Genomic DNA, 16,334 nt, shown 5'->3' with positions numbered 1-16,334 from the left:
GCAAAATGGTGGCTGATGGGCTAAATATGGCCCATACACTTATTGGACTTGAACTTCACAGAGCTTTAAGGGTTTGTTTGGTAAACTTAGTAGATAACATTTATTTTTATTTTATTTTATTTTTATTTTATTTTTTTTTGCTGTATGCGGGCCTCTCACTGTTGTGGCCTCTCCCGTTGCGGAGCACAGGCTCCGGACACGCAGGCCTAGCGGCCATGGCTCACGGGCTTAGTTGCTCCGCGACATGTGGGATCTTCCCGGACCAGGGCACGAACCCGTATCTCCTGGATCGGCAGGCGGATTCTCAACCACTGCGCCACCAGGGAAGCCCAGTAGATAACATTTAAATTAAAAATAAATATTTGTATTTTTGGCTTGAAAAATCAGAACTGGTAAAGTTAGGTAGGTATGCCTTCCTTGACGCGGTGTTGCCTGGAACTCTTAGACAGGGCTTTGCTTGATGCAGTGTTTGCCCATCACTCTACATTCATAGCTGCCCTGTTCTACCCATTTATCTTGCCTGCCTGATCCTTTCTAGATGTTTAAAGTGTACAGTCCCTGGTCTACTCAGTTGTTCTACAATTAAGTATTAATTGCATGCAAAGTAATACCTTTTCAAAGAGTTAGAATGTAAGCTCCATGAGGGAAGGAATCTGCTTTGTTCTCTGATACGTTCCAAACACAGGAGAGTGGCTTCTCACACAGCGGGCATTCAAGAAATATTTTTTGAAGAATGAACAGCTTTTGTGATTATATATTTTAAAAGGTCTGGATATATATCTTTGGACAGGGCTGTCCAGTTTCTATTGGGAAAATGCTGTTCTCAGGAAGAATAGATCACTGATGCACAGGCTCCCCCCTTTCTCTCCCTGTCTTGTGTAAAGTATAAAAATAGCATCATTTAGGACCCCAGCCTCTTTGAAAACCAGTTGATTTCTCCACTAGATGAAATGCTGCCATGAGGAAACCTTCTGTTACAGGTTTATGTACTGGACTGACTGGGGCAAAGAACCTAAAATAGAGTCTGCTTGGATGGATGGGCAGCGTCGGAAAGTCCTGGTTCAGGAGGACCTCGGTTGGCCAACCGGCCTTTGTATAGATTATGTGAATGGTGACCGGATCTACTGGAGTGACCTCAAGGAGGACATTATTGAAACCATCAAATATGATGGGACCGATAGGAGGATTGTTGCAATTGCAGGTTAGAAATTTCACTTAGAATTTCATATATTAAATAATTAATGTATTTCCAGTCTCTTTGCCCATTTTCGTAAGAAGGAACCCTAATCTTAGGAGATGCTTTTTATGGTTTCTTAGGTACCACTCTGCCCAGCTCCCAGCTGCTGATTTAAATGCAAGTGATCTATTAGCAATTATTAAGTCCTTTTTGCCTAATTTTTAAAACCTGCTGTCAGCAGCAGATGTTGAAATAACCGTTTCTTGTTAGGTTGCTCTGATAGAGATGGCCATCATGTGTTCCAATGGTAATCCATGTCTAACCACTTCTAGGTACATTAGTTTTTAATGTGCTAGATTGCTTTTTATGCACAACTGGAAACATCTAGGAGAGAAGCATTTTGTTTTCTTATCTAGACTCTACAGAACTGCAACAGTCCAGCATGTAACAGGTTTTTCTGATAAGTGGTGTCTCATGTTCACAGAGAAAAAAGATCTCTGCCATACAGATTGTTTTCTAAAAAGAAAATAAAAACAGCAACTTGAAAGTGAGCGAGTCCCCTATATAACTGGTGTCATTCGGTAGGCATTGATCTATTTTAATTTCTGTCATCTGGATCTCCTGGTGCAGCACACTTTCATGGTCGTGTGTACAGAGAGTCTGCCTGAATGTTGCTGGAATTTTAAGGTGTTGCCTAAGAGATTGATCCAAGCAGTTTGACTTCTGACATAGAAGTGGGGCTCAGGTATCTTCTTTTCAGTAACCTTGTTTTGTTTTGCTTTTCCCCTGTGGGTGAGCAGCAATGACCCCTTATAGTCTGGACATCTTCGAGAGCCAGTTATACTGGACATCTAAGGATAAGGGAGAAGTATGGATCCAAGATAAATTTGGGCGAGACGAGAAAGAGAAATTGCTGATAGTGAACCCTTGGCTCACTCAAGTTCGAATCTTCCATCAATGGAGATATAATCAGTCAGGTAGTCACCAACCTTATTTCAAATTAATGGCTATATTTCTTTTGGAAAATGGTGGTGGATCATAATAGGCTGATCTCCCTGTGCCTGAAACATGTGTGTGTGTGTCGGGGGGGGGGGGGGTGTCTGCGTCTGTGTGTATTTTAACCGTTTTGACCAAAGAAGATAAAATTGGAGGTCGAATGAAATGATGCACACCACCAGCAGATAAGGAGTAAAGACACTTCAGTCCTTGTTGCTGCTTGGAGGTGTGGGGTTGTCCTCTTAGGCCACAGAATCCAGTAGGTGTCAGACCCCCTGCTAAATGTGAGTTGGGTTGCCAAGTCACATAATAGGCTTCGTGGACATCAGAAGTCCTACCCACTCTAGCAGTTGCAAGGCCAGGCTAGTCAAGTCATCCTGAGCTATGCGAGCCTTAGCTTAAAACTTAAAGGATGCGTTTCTACATCCTCCCTTCTTTCTCATTTTCTGAGTTCTGGGTCCTGCTTCCTCAGGTTACCTGTGTTCTAATTCATCCTTCATCATTTTGTGGAGTAATGTGAAAGGGAAAGGACATTATTTTTTGCCCATGGGCACATTTTTATTCACTGATGTCTTTAATGATTTTTATTTCAGATATAGATAATTATATATCAAAATATTCTATCAAATCTTTTTTTGGAACTATCTTCCTTTTTTTAAAATTAATTTTTATTGGAGTATGGTTGCTTTACAATGTTGTGTTAGCCTCCACTGCACAACAAAATGTATCAGCCATACACATACAGATATCCCCTCCCTTTTGGACTTCCTTCCCATTTAGGTTACCACAGTGTATTAGGTAGAGTTCCCTGTGCTATACAGTAAGTTCCCATCAGTTGTCTATTTTATAGAGTATCAATAATGTATAGTGGGAAAGGACATTTTTGAAGTGAGGAAAGGAAATAGACTTTTATTAAGTTCTATATGCCAGATTCTCTCTTCAGGATTAACCCAGACATCTGCTTCTTCAATTAATCTTCTCCCAAACTTATAAAGAGGTTTAATTCTCATCTCACAAGTAAGGAAACTGACAATAGGAAAGATTTAGTAACTGGTGCACCCAAGTCACACAACCAGTGGATAAGCTTTAAACCCAGAAATAGTTTTTAAACTCAATGCCATTCACCCCAAAGCTCAGCACCTTTCTGTTCTGGTCCAGTTATCAGTGTACCCAGTTCCAGATTGCATTCTGTGGCTGTGTGGCCTTTGACAAGTCACCTCCCTTCTGATCCCTGCATGTGAAACAGATGTGGAGCCTGAGGTCCCCCTGAGTTCTCTGATACTCTGAGAGCCTGAATCAGTCTTGACAAATTGAAACAGATGTGGAGCCTGAGGTCCCCCTGAGTTCTCTGATACTCTGAGAGCCTGAATCAGTCTTGACAAATTGAAGTGCAGAACGGAGGCTCCCAGGAGATTACACTGGCGGCAAATGCCTTTGCTAGGGCTTAGCCCTGTTGTGTTGCTGGTAGTGATTACCCTTCTCCAGTCCTTCTCCAAAACATTCCAGACCCCGCCGATATAATGGCTCTTGTGTCCTAAATGCTCCTGCAGCTCAGCTCTTATGTTTGGCAGCTTCAAGGGCAGGAGGGGAGAGCCCAGTATACCTGCGGAGCCCCCTCTGGCCCCTGTAGAGAGGACAGCCCAGGAGTCAGGCAGAGGAAAATCTGGAGACTTTCCCTGGAAAGCATCTCAGCCAGCTGGTACTCTGAGCCTCCTTTGCAAAGTGTTGATTGATGAGTAGGCCAGAGACTCAGGCCGGCTGTGCTGGGTTAGCATTTACTCTGGACCAATAGCTCTCCAATTTTAGCACGTGTCAGAAACGTCTAGAGAGCTTGTTGAACGCGCCTTGCTGGGTCCCACCTGAGGGGTTTCTGACTTAATATGCCTCAGGTGGCCTAGGAATGTGCATTTCTGACGAGTTCCCGGGTGATGCTGATGTTGCTGGGTCAGGAACAACACTGTGAGAATCCCTGCTCTACTCATAGTGTGGGCCATGGACCAGGAGCATTGGTACAATACGGGGACTAGTTAGAAGTGCAGACTCTCAGGCCCCATCCCAGCCCTCTTGAATCCGATTCCCCAGGTTATTTGTACGACATTAAAACTTGAAAGCTGTGCACTAGAGAGCTGAAGAAATGGTCATGGGACAGGTTTTGAGTGAGACTTTTTACAGCCATGCCTCGTCCATGGTCACGTTTTTGCATGACTGAGAATCAGGATTATAGAATGTTAGTCTGAGAAGGAATTTAGAGACGACCTAATCCTTGGATAAATCATAATATATGCTAAGCTAGTGTTCAGAAGATTCTAGAATTACCTGAGGCGCTTTTAATGGTAATACTTGAGTTCCATCCCAGAGCAATTTAAATCTGGATTTCTGTGACAGGGCATCAATCATTGTGAATAGCTCCCAGGTGATTCTGATACTCAGAGCTCTAAATTCCCTAATCTTGCAAATGATGAAACTGAAGCCCCGAAGAAAGTTTTCCGTGGAGAGCAGGGGTGGAAATCACATCCAGTGTATGCTTTGGCTGGACCACACTTTATGATCTATCCAAATTTGGGTGATGACAAATCTTGATATAATAATGGGGTCTTAGTGACCTTTTAGAAATATCTCAGATTGCTTCGCTGATTGGTTTTTGAGGTCATGCAGTGAACCAGACAGACACCTACCTTCCAGACCTGCCAGAGCAATAGGGGAGATAAATGATGCCAGAAGAAAATGTGAGGGGTACAGAAGTGTGTTGGAGGGCACGGGGAGGGACTGTGCCACTTTGGCGGGGTGGCAAAGGAAGGTAGTATAAATGAGGGTGAGTTGCCAGGTGGCATGTGGCTTAAAGGTGTTGGGATGCTGCCTGGGCTCTGATGTCACCTGGCCACAACTCAGTGGATGGGCATGTCCTTGGTTGGGGTATTCATTCCCTCCTCAGAAGCTAACCGCTGTTCTCTTCTGCTTTCCAGTGCCCAACCGCTGTAAAAAGGTCTGCAGCCACCTTTGCCTTCTGAGACCTGAGGGATACACCTGTGCCTGTCCCCAAGGCTCCAAATTTATAGAAGGAAGCGTCACTGAGTGTGATGCAGGTAGGGACACTGCCTGGGCAGCCATGGGGGCCTGGGAGAGCTCCTTTGCCTTCGTTAGTAGGTTCCCTTACCCATGCTTCACCTTTTTCAGGAGCATGAAGAATCCCTGTTTACTGGTCTCTTGCAGAATAGAGTGGGGATGGCTAGAAAGAGGGATGGGAGATGTGGAATATATGAACAGAGCTGAGTGGGACTTAAGGGGCCAAACAGATCTTGTGTGCCAATGATTTCTGAGAATTATTTGCCAAAATCTGCAGAGATTTAGATCCAGTGCCCCTAAATCGACCGTTGTGTTGTCTATAAAGACACTTCGAAGAGTGAGTTTTCTATAAGGCTTCTTCCTCCTTTCTCCACCCCATACTGGATCCCAATCGCCCCAGAACCTATTCAGTCTTAACGGGAGCTCCTCAAGGTGGAGAACCAGGCTCCTGAGGTGGGACGGGGGCGCTTATCCAGTACGGAGGGGAGACCTAGAGGAGGTTCACTGGATTTCCCACATGCTCATTTCAAAGTTTGGACAACTGAAAAAGGGCCACGTTTTAAAATGTACCTTATGCTCTTGGGAGATGGAAGCTGGAAGTAAGTAAGTAAGTAAGCAATGGTTTAATTCTCGTCCCAAATGCTATAGATGATCTATTCTTGGCAAGACCTTTCTTCAGTGACTCTTTTAAATTAAGGAGTTAATAAGCCATAGGGAGTAACTAGTTAGGGTCCCTAACTAATATCCAATGCTTGATAAGGGTGTTAGAAAATCATCCTGCTGTTCACTGGTGGCCCATTTTACGGCTCACATCCTTGGGCCCTTCCCTCTGCTTTAGCTGATGGGGAAATGAGGAGGCGTAACCATGTTCTGCCACCAGGGGGCGCAAGCGGTTAAACAAGGTGCCTCCTGTTGACTTCCCAACCAGGCTGAAAAATTGGCAGGTTTAGAGCATGAACTCACCAAGTAAAAACTGGCCCCTCCCCTTCCCCTATCCCCGCTCTTACCCCAGTGCTACTGGGGAAATATTGGCAAGATTACAATCTTTAGCAAGGGCAATTTTGAAGGTCTTAAAAAATGAGATCTCCAACCAGCTGTCCATTAAGCGGCTATTTATCTGTCTACGTGTCCGTTTATTGATGAATGGATTGCTGACGCTTTGGAGCCTTTAGTGGAAGTTTCGGGGTGTGCCTAAGGTGAATTCTTGATTTTAACTGGGTTCAAAGAGAAGAATTCTGAAAACTTCAAAAGAAAATGTCAATGTCCTAAGAGATTTCCTTTACCACAATGTCCTTTTTAACTTTTAGTATATATTCTGGAGTCTAGTATCTCACCACTGTTTTTTTTTTTTTTGGGGGGGGGGGAAATGCTATAAACTGCCTTTTTTTTCCCTACCAAATGTATGTTACTCCCCAAGACCTTATTGATAAAGAAATTCATCTGACTTAAGGGGAAGGTGACATTTAAAAGGGAGACTAATTAGCTGCCCCACCACATGGGCTCCCCACTCCAGCCCTGGGCTGAAGCAGGTTTGCATGGTAGGGGGCTCTGCTGAGTGCTGCTGACTAACACCTGCGTGGCTTTCTCTTTCTGCAGCGATCGAAAGTCCTATCATCATGCCCCCTCCATGCAGGTGTATGAACGGAGGAAACTGCTATTTTGAGGAGAATGACCTCCCCAAATGCAAGTAAGTCTGAATGCTGTAGGTCTTGCATCTTCTGGGGGGAATTTGAGACCTCAGAGTAGCCAGAAAAACAAGTACAAGAACCTTGCCAGTTTGCTAATTTTCACATCATAACCAGCTTGCCCTCCAATGGGGGAGTCCACAGAGAACTAAGCCAGTGCTCCTCAAACTATCATGTGCGTTAGAATCACCTGGGGCTCTGGAAAAAATGCCCATCTCATTTACAGGGATTCTGCATTTCTGACAAGCTCCCGGGAGAAGCCACAGAACTGTGGGCCACGCTTTGGGGAGCAAGGAGTTAGAGAAGCGACTACCCCATTTTCCTACTCACCTCAGATTGCTAATTATAATCGGATTGTGGGAAAGCAGCTGTCAGCAGAGCTGTTATAGGGCTAGGCGCTCACGAGGAGAAGAGACTGGGCTAAAGATTTGGAGAGCAAAGAATTATCAAGAAAGCTCTTAACGTGGACCAAGATGATATTTAACGAAAGCATGTCAAAGGAAAGAACACGATGAAGGTTTCCAGTTCCACTCTCCAAGGAGGAATTCCATAGATTAGAGAAGACACCAATAGGTTTATTTGTTGAGGCTGATTCTGTAGATGCCACAAGTATTCCCTCAAAAGTGAATTTCCACAGTCAGATTACAATCAGAGCCTAAGAAATCAACAGCTTGTGAATGATTCTTCTTTTCCTTTCAGATGTCCTAGTGCCTACGTGGGAGAATATTGTGAAATAGGGCTTTCAAAAGGCATTCCTCCCGGAACAAGTAAGTTTTAAGGATACAAGGGACATGGGAATGCATCATGGTAACTAAATTGAGTGTTGTCTATATTCTGTTTAACTCAGTTTTTGAAGAATGAATGGTTCTAGCCCCCAGTCCCTATTGCTAAGACTACTGGCTCTTTTCCTTCTCCTCATGTTCATATGTTTGCTTCTTCTTCCCTCTTTGACAGCAGCGGCCGTGCTGTTGACAATCATCCTGATCATCATAATTGGAGCTTTAGCGACTTTAGGATTTTTCCACTATAGGAAAACTGGCTCCCTTTTGCCTTCTTTGCCCAAGCTGTCAAGGTCAGTTTCATTAGGTGGAATATTGATTTTAGAAGTCTGTGTGATCTGTAACCACGTAAATAACTTAGTTTTTCTTTTAAGTTAAAAAAGCATCCTAGGCTGTTCATCTATTCTGCAGAAACAAAAAATAGTGAACTTAAAGCAGTCACTTCAAATCACAATGTCTTAATTGATTGCTTCTCTGAAGCCTGAGTACAAATCACATTTTAGAGTCTAAAGGGTTGTACGTTGAGGTTACACTGTAGAACAGCGTCAGCTGTTTGAGGGACCAGACTTTCTTTCTGCAAGTGCCCAGCTGGTCCTCTCCTCGATCTCAAGCATTTGGGAATGTGCTCGAACATTTCCAGGTCACTAAGAGAATTTATTCCCATACGTGATGTGTAAATTTGAAGTGGGAATCGAGCCTTTCATTTAAGGAAGAGCTAGGAAAAGCTACAAAGAAAGAATCCTATTGCAAAATATTGTTTTTTTAAAAATAATAAGACACTGATTACTTCTTTTCAGCTTAAGCAGTCTTAGCAAATCCTCTGAAAATGGAAATGGGGTGACCTTCAGATCAGGGGATGATGTGAACATGGATATTGGAGTATCTGGTTTGGGGCCCGAGTCTGCTATTGACAGATCAATGGCGATGGTGAGTTTGGTTTCAAAGTGACTATTTGAAGGTTATCATTTTTTTACTGTTTTATCAAAGGAACACTTTTTATAAAGAATAAAATTCACCTAGAAAATAATGAAATACAGTATATCCCCTCACTATACAAAGTTAGGAAACATTAGGTTTGTTGTAGAAATGTGTCTAAAAACATTAGTAATGAAATTGAAATTAACCCCTGATCTAAGCCACACGGTTGAACTGGAATCATGAACAGTTTTAAGTTTAATTGGAGTCTTAAACAATCTATGTTTTTTGGGAAACAGGGGAGAGGGACCATGATATTCTGTTTTTATTCGATGACTTTTTGTATGTTTAAAAGAAGAGGCAGGGAAGTAACATGTTTCCTAGTCTCATGTATTTTCCCACCAGTGTGTAGTGTTGGGATAAACAGTGGTTTTAGAGTCAGTGGTTGGTTCAAATCACAACTCTGCCACCTGCTAAGTATGTAATAGTAGGGATGGAGCTTGATCACCCTGTCCCCATCTGTAAAATAATCCCTCCTGTGAGGACCAAATACTTTATGAATGGACTAGTATCCACTATGAAGTCTACCATCAGTGTCGGGAAATCATTACCAGTATTCCGCCCCCCCGCCCACAATCTTTCCTTTTTGTTCCTGCCTAAAAGTACATTATCCCTCCTGTCTTCTTTCCCCCTCTCCCTCTTCTCTTTGCTCCTCTTCCACCACCACCCCACCCTTTCTCTATGCCCAAAGCCAATCACCAAGTGAGTTATTTGCCTCAAGGGGCCATAGGGAACTCGGATAAGGGAAGAGGGTTTCTGTTCTCCTGACCTGAGGTGTTAGTGCATTTACGTTACTTTACATAACGGTTTGCCTCGTGGTGGCCTTGCGTCTCCCTTGGCTTTTGTCGGAGAGGCAAGTTCAAGTTCTTTTGGGGTCAGTTTGACGTGGCACCTAGCGTACCTCCAGGTGTGAGGAGAGCATCCTCCTCTGTGTATGAATCAGATCAGCACGGTATGATTTTTTTTTTCTTTTTTCTTTCCCTCCATCAGAGTGAACATTTTGCCATGGACCTGGGGAAGCCGCCCATAATATTTGAAAACCCGACATACACCTCCAGGGACACTGCCGTCAAAGTGGCTCAGCCAACAACGACCCCGGTGAGAAATCACAGTTCTTGCTGTCAGGTTTGGCTGTTGCTGGATCTTGTTCTTTGGAATAATGTGCCCTTAGGGTCCTCCCAACCTTCCCTCCATGGAAGGAAGCACACTGGTCGCTTCCTCAGCTTCACTCCCTGCAGTAACAGGACCGACCCAAGGACAGAAGGCCTGAGAACAATCAGAATGCTGGGTTTGGGCAGCCGTTCTGGGGGTGCCGACCAAGAACCTTTTCATCCTGAGCGGTCAGAGCAAGAGGCCTGAGTGCATATTCAGAGGCTCGGCAAACACTGTGCCCGACACATACGTGCGGGCTCTCTGCAAATATCTGTGAACTGAATGAGTGGATGGTCGTCAGGTCATTATGCAGAGGTTTGGGGTACTGGGCACGCTCTCTGCGTTCTGACTGGTATCACAAGGGTGTGAGTTGAGGTGACCTCCCTGCTTGCCCTTGCCATACTTTTCTGGAAAGTACAAAGGTCTCCGGAGTTGATAGGCAGATACATAAATTTCCTTTGATGAGGCCCTATTACTCACTCATCTTTAAGAGGAACAGGGAGATGAGATAGATGTATGGATGAAGGAACAGAACTCTTCATTAGGTCTGGATCAGTAGCCCCAGCATCACTGCCAGTGCCTGTCAACTGTTAGTTAGCCTGTCTTTCCTTTGTCAAAACAGCTAGGGCCTCGGCAAAATACAGTTTCACTGTTAACACCTAAACTTCTTTTGAACTCACAAGGTACAGTACATTTTAATGTAAGACAGAAGTGTTTATTTTATGAATAGCTTTCTTAAGATCAGCAATATTTGAGTCTCGAAAGCATTTTGCCTGATCCTTTATTATCTAGATGGCAAAACTTTAATCACATGATAAAATAGATTTTTGGCATTTTTCCCTTGAAATAAAACGAAGCCATGTTTACCAAAACATTTCCAAGTTTGAGAAGAAATAAAGTGGTGAATGTAAAAATACAGGAAAAGGGGTGAATTTCTACCCTGTAATTTATTAATTATATATCCATGATCATTTGTGCTTTAAGAGGGAACCTCGGAATCACATGAATGTTACAGAAAATATCTAGAGGGGTATTAATGTCATTATGCCTCTTGTTTTAAAAATTCAACCTCTTTTAAGCAGTCCTCTGAAATTAATAATTTTATTCTAAATATCCAAAGGTAAAACTCTCAGTTCACCAATGCAGTTGGAAATCATTCATACTGTTCTATTAGGATATGGCTGCCAATATACAACCAGAGTATCCTTTATCCAAAACTATGGTCAACAGTGGGAGTAAGGGGCCCTAGAGAACACTGTAGAAGTTGCTATTACTACGTGAGAGTGTGACCAGTGATGGGTGTATTTGCCTCGCAAGATTAAGGCATCAGATAGACAACTTAGTAGTTGGTGTTCCTGATTTTGGGGAGACGAGAGTGGTGTTTATTCCTGGACCACAGGGTTGGTCTCATATAATAAAAATGTTGCTTGATCATGTTTGTGGGAGAGCAAGGTGATAAACAGAACCAAAGAGCTGATAAGAAACTTTATAGCAAAAATTCTTTCAAAACTGAATAATGGCCTTCAATATGCACACAGGTAACTGAATCTGGAAATGTGTATAACGAAAACTATGGAAGTCCCATAAACCCTGCTGAATTAGCTCCAGACACAAAGCCAACTTCCCCAAGTGCTGATGAAACTCAGGTAACAGTGACTGACTACTGAAATGATATGGGATTTGGGAAGGACTTTGGAATTGCTGGGTTTATTAATCCTAGGCAAACTAGAGAGACCCTGATAGGCTCACAGAGCCCAAGATGTATAGGCAGTTAGTAAAGATAATTTTATCATAAATTGAAACACTTTCCACTGGGTAAGGCTACATTCTAACACTGAGTTGGTAATGATGTTCCTTGTGACATGGGTGGTAGAGCAGAAGAGAAGGGCAGCCGACTTCTGGACCCAGCCTCTTCAAATCAGAGGCGTTTAATTTGAGATAACAACTTAGTATGAATAAAGACCTCACTGTGTCAGAGATGCATATAGAGGACCTTTTCCTTTCCCGTGCAGTACAATTTTTTCTATAGTGTATATCTTTTGCCCCTTAATAATGTTATGTTGTTTTTAGCTCTACTCTTGTTACCAATGTTCACCACTAGATGGCACTAATTTACACGCTCTTCATCTATCCATCTGTCTATCTTCCATCTAACCATCCAGCAAACATTACTGCCCTCAATGTAACAGGCACAGTGTTTAATACAGAAGATTAAAAGAAAAAAAGACCACTAGATGGAGCTTCTCTATCTTGTCTGCAGGCCCTTTGAAATTTGTAAACTGTGTTGTCTACAGAGAGAAATTCAATAAATAAACGATATAAAACTTAATATTAATGCATAATATATCATTAGTTTTAACAGACACATAGGAAGCTATCTCAGATATAGCTGTTTGATTCTAGACAACTATATTACCTCTGAGCACTAGAATCTTAATATTTCTCATTGGGGGCACTATTGGCTTATTGGGAGGGGCAGTTCTTTTTGGTGCAAAACTATCCTATACATTGAAGGACATTTTAATATTCCTGGCCCCTGTCCACTTGCCAGTAGTGTTTTACCCAATGCATTGTGACCCCAGAAATCACTCCCTCCCCCGCCCCCGGCCCCCAAACATGCTCTCCCAGTTGAGAACAATGGGATCTGGAATGTCTCAGTTTTAAGGTTCTGTGACTTCTGTGAAGTAATATAAAGAAACAAAAGCCCAAGGGTAGTTAGAAATCTTACCACTTTTTATAATCCCTATTGTCAAATTGCATAATCTATAAACAAAATTGGTATCTGCAAAGTCATGTTGGATTTTCAGCACCTCACAAATTGGTTCCTGTTCTGCGTATTTGCGTCAAAATAGAAGTTGAACTAAATTGATGCTAATGAGGAAAGCTTATAACAAAGGTCACTTTGTCCACCTTTTCATCTTCCATTTCCTAATTCCTTCTCACACACACACACACACACACACACACACACACACACACACAAACAAATGATGTCTTAGAAAGGAATTTCCAGTTTCATATTTTGCATATTTCATATTTTCAAAGGACTGAATTTTTTTTCTTTAAGCTACATTGAAAAGTTTATTTCGAACACTAATTTTCCACAGACACCAGAATACTTGAATATCACATATTTGGTTCCCCAAGTCTGAGTCAACTCCATAGCAGTGCCAGATCTATTTTATATTCTCAACATTTTTTCTCAGTCCATTTCAAGTCTAGTGATTTTCCCTAGGCAGAGTTCTCTCCCAGATGAGCAGGAAGGGGAGTGTGATGGAGATGCTGCAACCTCTGACCTGCACATCAGTCATCAAAAACACTGAGAGAGTCTTTCAAGTGAGAGCGAATGTTTACCAATTATAGTCCTTTTCTTTCTCATCTCCATCTTTGCAGTACGTTGGCTCTTCCTCCTTTTTTTTAATCAGTTGAGGCTGAGACCCTCTAAGGTCTGTCCTCCATGGTACATCCAGGGATTTTTCTATGACCTTTGCCTTCTGGGAACTGAGAGAACAGCCAGGGAGGCTTAAAGCAGTAGCAGCCTTTGGTTAGGATGACCCTAGGTTGACCTTAATATGCCAGAGAGGCTCACAGGTTTCTCTTTCATCAATAAATCTGCTCAATGTACTCAAAGAACATGAAGTTCTGTGACTTAGTCCTGTCATTTTCACAAGTTGTGTCGGCATGCATTGGATTTCCCAAGGAGATGACAATGAAAATCATCCACACTTCTCTTGTTAGTAGTTACTCAGCTCCATGTAGCCATTCTATGCCGAGGCAATGAGTTTTGGCCTTCCCTATTGAAGTGTAGGTTTCCAGAGGCCGGGCTCTGACCTGAGTGTCTCCATCTTGCCCTCGTGCTGAGTAGGTGCTCACTTAAATGCGGGTGAATGGCTTCTTCTACTTCTCCTGTATTCACATACTCCCCACTCCTTCACATGTTGGCCCCCTACTTTCACAGAGCAAGAGACAATCCATAAAACACGTGGGCTACCTTAGCCCTGTGGGAGGAGGCTGTTTCCTCATCCCCTGTTCTCTTGTCTCCTTACATCCGGCAGCAGGGCCATGGCCAGCACTCTTGCCATGGGCAGCTTTTCAGCCCAACAGGGGCCACTCATCATAGACTGGGGTAATTTCTCTTTGGGTTCTTCAGTTTTGAGACCTCTGTATCCTGGAGGCCCTGCCTACTCCTCTATCTACAATTTAGTTAAATGAGTTTGCTGTGACTGCCTTTCCTCCTCTGCAAAAGAGCATCTACCTCACAGAGTCCTTGGGAAGATTACATCAGAAACTTGTAAAGAACTTGGAATAGTCCCGGAAACACAGTAAGCACTCAATAAACGTTAGTTGTTTTTGTTGCCATTATTATTATTGATTACAGGAGGAAATGATGAAGCGAGACAGAACATGTTTGAGTTGACCAAGGATAAAGACATCGTTTTAGGAAATGAGAGTTACAATCTGGCTTGTTCCTTAAATTTTCAGGCAGCCCCTGAAGAAACCTCTTGCCTGACTCTGTCAAAGCTTCTAGATATTCTGGGCACCGATTCTGTAAACCGTACACTTCAGATCAAGGAATTTTTTTTGAAATTATTAGATAAAAAGAGCCCAAAGAGTTTCGGTTACTGTTCAAGGCCCAGCCGAGGAAGAATTGAACAATTTACTGCATGGGCCAGGTCACGTGGTCCCAGGTCCCAAATTGCTTTCTCCCTCTGTAAGAAGAAATTTTAAAACCTAAGCAGAAGGAAGAAACCCACCAAAAAATTCCATTACTGAAGGTTTTCTGTTTCCTCTTTTCACTTAGGCAACAAAGTGGAATATCTTCAAACGAAAACCGAAACAAAATGCCAACTTTGAAAATCCATTCTATTCCGAGGTAATTTTTAACAATTTTTCTCAGCCCAGGCATTCTTTCTTTGTATTAACTTGCTACATCAGGCATACACTCAGATGATTCTGAGCAAATTGGCCAAGATTTGTCTTCTTCACACAAAACCGTTTCCCATCACGTCCGGGGAATAAATGGCTGATTCCTGTTTCTTTGTGGTCTTAGATGGAGAGTGAACCAAAGGTTGGTGCTGCTGTGACCCCACCTCCATCACCTTCTCCCCCTGATAAGATTTCTTGGAAAAAAGGCCCAAGTCCAACCTACAGTGCAACAGAAGACACATTTAAAGACACTGCAAATCTCGTTAGAGAAGACTCTGAGGCATAGCTGTGCCAGCTATTTAGGGAATAATTAGAAACACACTTTTGCACATATATTTTTTACAAACAGATGAAAAAAATTAACATTCAGTACTTTATTAAAAAAATATTTTTTCCCCTATACTCCTGTAGTTGGAAATATTTGTGGAAACAGTACCTTGTGTGTCTTTTTTATTCATCTCATATTTTTACAAATAATTATCACAATGTACTATATGTATATCTTTGCACTGAAGCTATCTGAAGGTAATGCTATAAATATATTGTATATTTGTAAATTTTGGAAAGATTATCACATCATTAAATTTGCTAATAAAAGTATCTGCTGAATTGGTTGGTGATCATTACATTAAATGATCCATTGGGACTTCTCTGATGGCACAGTGGTTGAGAATCCACCTGCCAATGCAGGGATCACGGGTTCGAGCCCTGGTCCGGGAAGATCCCACATGCCGCGGAGCAACTAAGCCCGTGCGCCACAACTACTGAACACACGTGCTCCTCAATGGGAGAGGCCACCGCAATGAGAAACCCGTGCACCGCAATGAAGAGTAGGCCCCGCTCGCCGCAACTAGAGAAAGCCCGCGCACAGCAACGAAGACCCAACGCAGCCAAAAATAAAATTAATTAATTAATTTAAAAAAAGAAAATGATGCATTGAAGAAAGGAATTGACTTGGGGCCTTTAGCCATGTCAAAAGAGGAGGCAGGGCTTCCCTGGCGGTGCAGTGGTTGAGAGTCCGCCTGCCGATGCAGGGGACACGGGTTCGTGCCCTGGTCCGGGAGGATCCCACATGCCGCGGAGCGGCTGGGCCCGTGAGCCATGGCCGCTGAGCCTGCGCGTCCGGAGCCTGTGCTCCACAACGGGAGAGGCCACAACAGTGAGAGGCCCGCGTACCGCAAAAAAAAAAAAAAAAAAAAAAAAAAGAGGAGGCACCACTCATAGTCCCTATAGAATTATCAAGGAAGGGAATCCAGGCCACTCCTGGGTCCGTTTTCACACATCAGCACTTAATGTTCAGTATTACATGTAACCTGATAAATAGCGTAATGATAGAGATGCAGATAATGCAGTAGGTAGAAAAGCAATTCAGTCCCACCCTTCTGCATGTTTGCGTTGTCTAACCAGAACACTGTCTCCTGTGTGTTATCTTGCTCACCGCCAAGTCAACACTTTTATTTTAATGTCTGAGAAAGTCCCATGTCATTAAGTGTAAGTGTCCTGCAAAGAGTTTGTATCTAATCGCATGAACTTTCATTTGATGGACCATAGGGTGCTTGACACCCTTGCCTGGCGTCTCAG

At 43.0% G+C, this 16,334-nt stretch overlaps 1 protein-coding gene across 1 annotated transcript in view; it reads left to right on the top strand.

Annotated features, from left to right (window-relative positions):
- Positions 1 to 15,360, top strand: part of LRP2 (LDL receptor related protein 2) — a 196,246-nt gene extending 180,886 nt beyond the window's left edge. Inside the window, exons 69-79 of the mRNA XM_067027528.1 lie at positions 981 to 1,201; positions 1,978 to 2,154; positions 5,137 to 5,256; positions 6,833 to 6,923; positions 7,621 to 7,688; positions 7,876 to 7,993; positions 8,498 to 8,627; positions 9,666 to 9,773; positions 11,366 to 11,473; positions 14,629 to 14,700; positions 14,878 to 15,360. Coding sequence (XP_066883629.1) covers positions 981 to 1,201; positions 1,978 to 2,154; positions 5,137 to 5,256; positions 6,833 to 6,923; positions 7,621 to 7,688; positions 7,876 to 7,993; positions 8,498 to 8,627; positions 9,666 to 9,773; positions 11,366 to 11,473; positions 14,629 to 14,700; positions 14,878 to 15,039 — 1,375 coding nt within the window. The 3' untranslated portion in view covers positions 15,040 to 15,360. The remainder of the gene's footprint in view (positions 1 to 980; positions 1,202 to 1,977; positions 2,155 to 5,136; positions 5,257 to 6,832; positions 6,924 to 7,620; positions 7,689 to 7,875; positions 7,994 to 8,497; positions 8,628 to 9,665; positions 9,774 to 11,365; positions 11,474 to 14,628; positions 14,701 to 14,877) is intronic.
- The last annotated feature ends 974 nt before the right edge of the window (positions 15,361 to 16,334 follow it).

The sequence above is a fragment of the Kogia breviceps genome, chromosome 2 (assembly GCF_026419965.1).
Source record: "Kogia breviceps isolate mKogBre1 chromosome 2, mKogBre1 haplotype 1, whole genome shotgun sequence".
NCBI classification, from domain to species: Eukaryota; Metazoa; Chordata; class Mammalia; order Artiodactyla; family Physeteridae; genus Kogia; species Kogia breviceps.
Note: the sequence above shows the minus strand (reverse complement) of the source record. Positions and strands in the feature narration are given on the sequence as shown.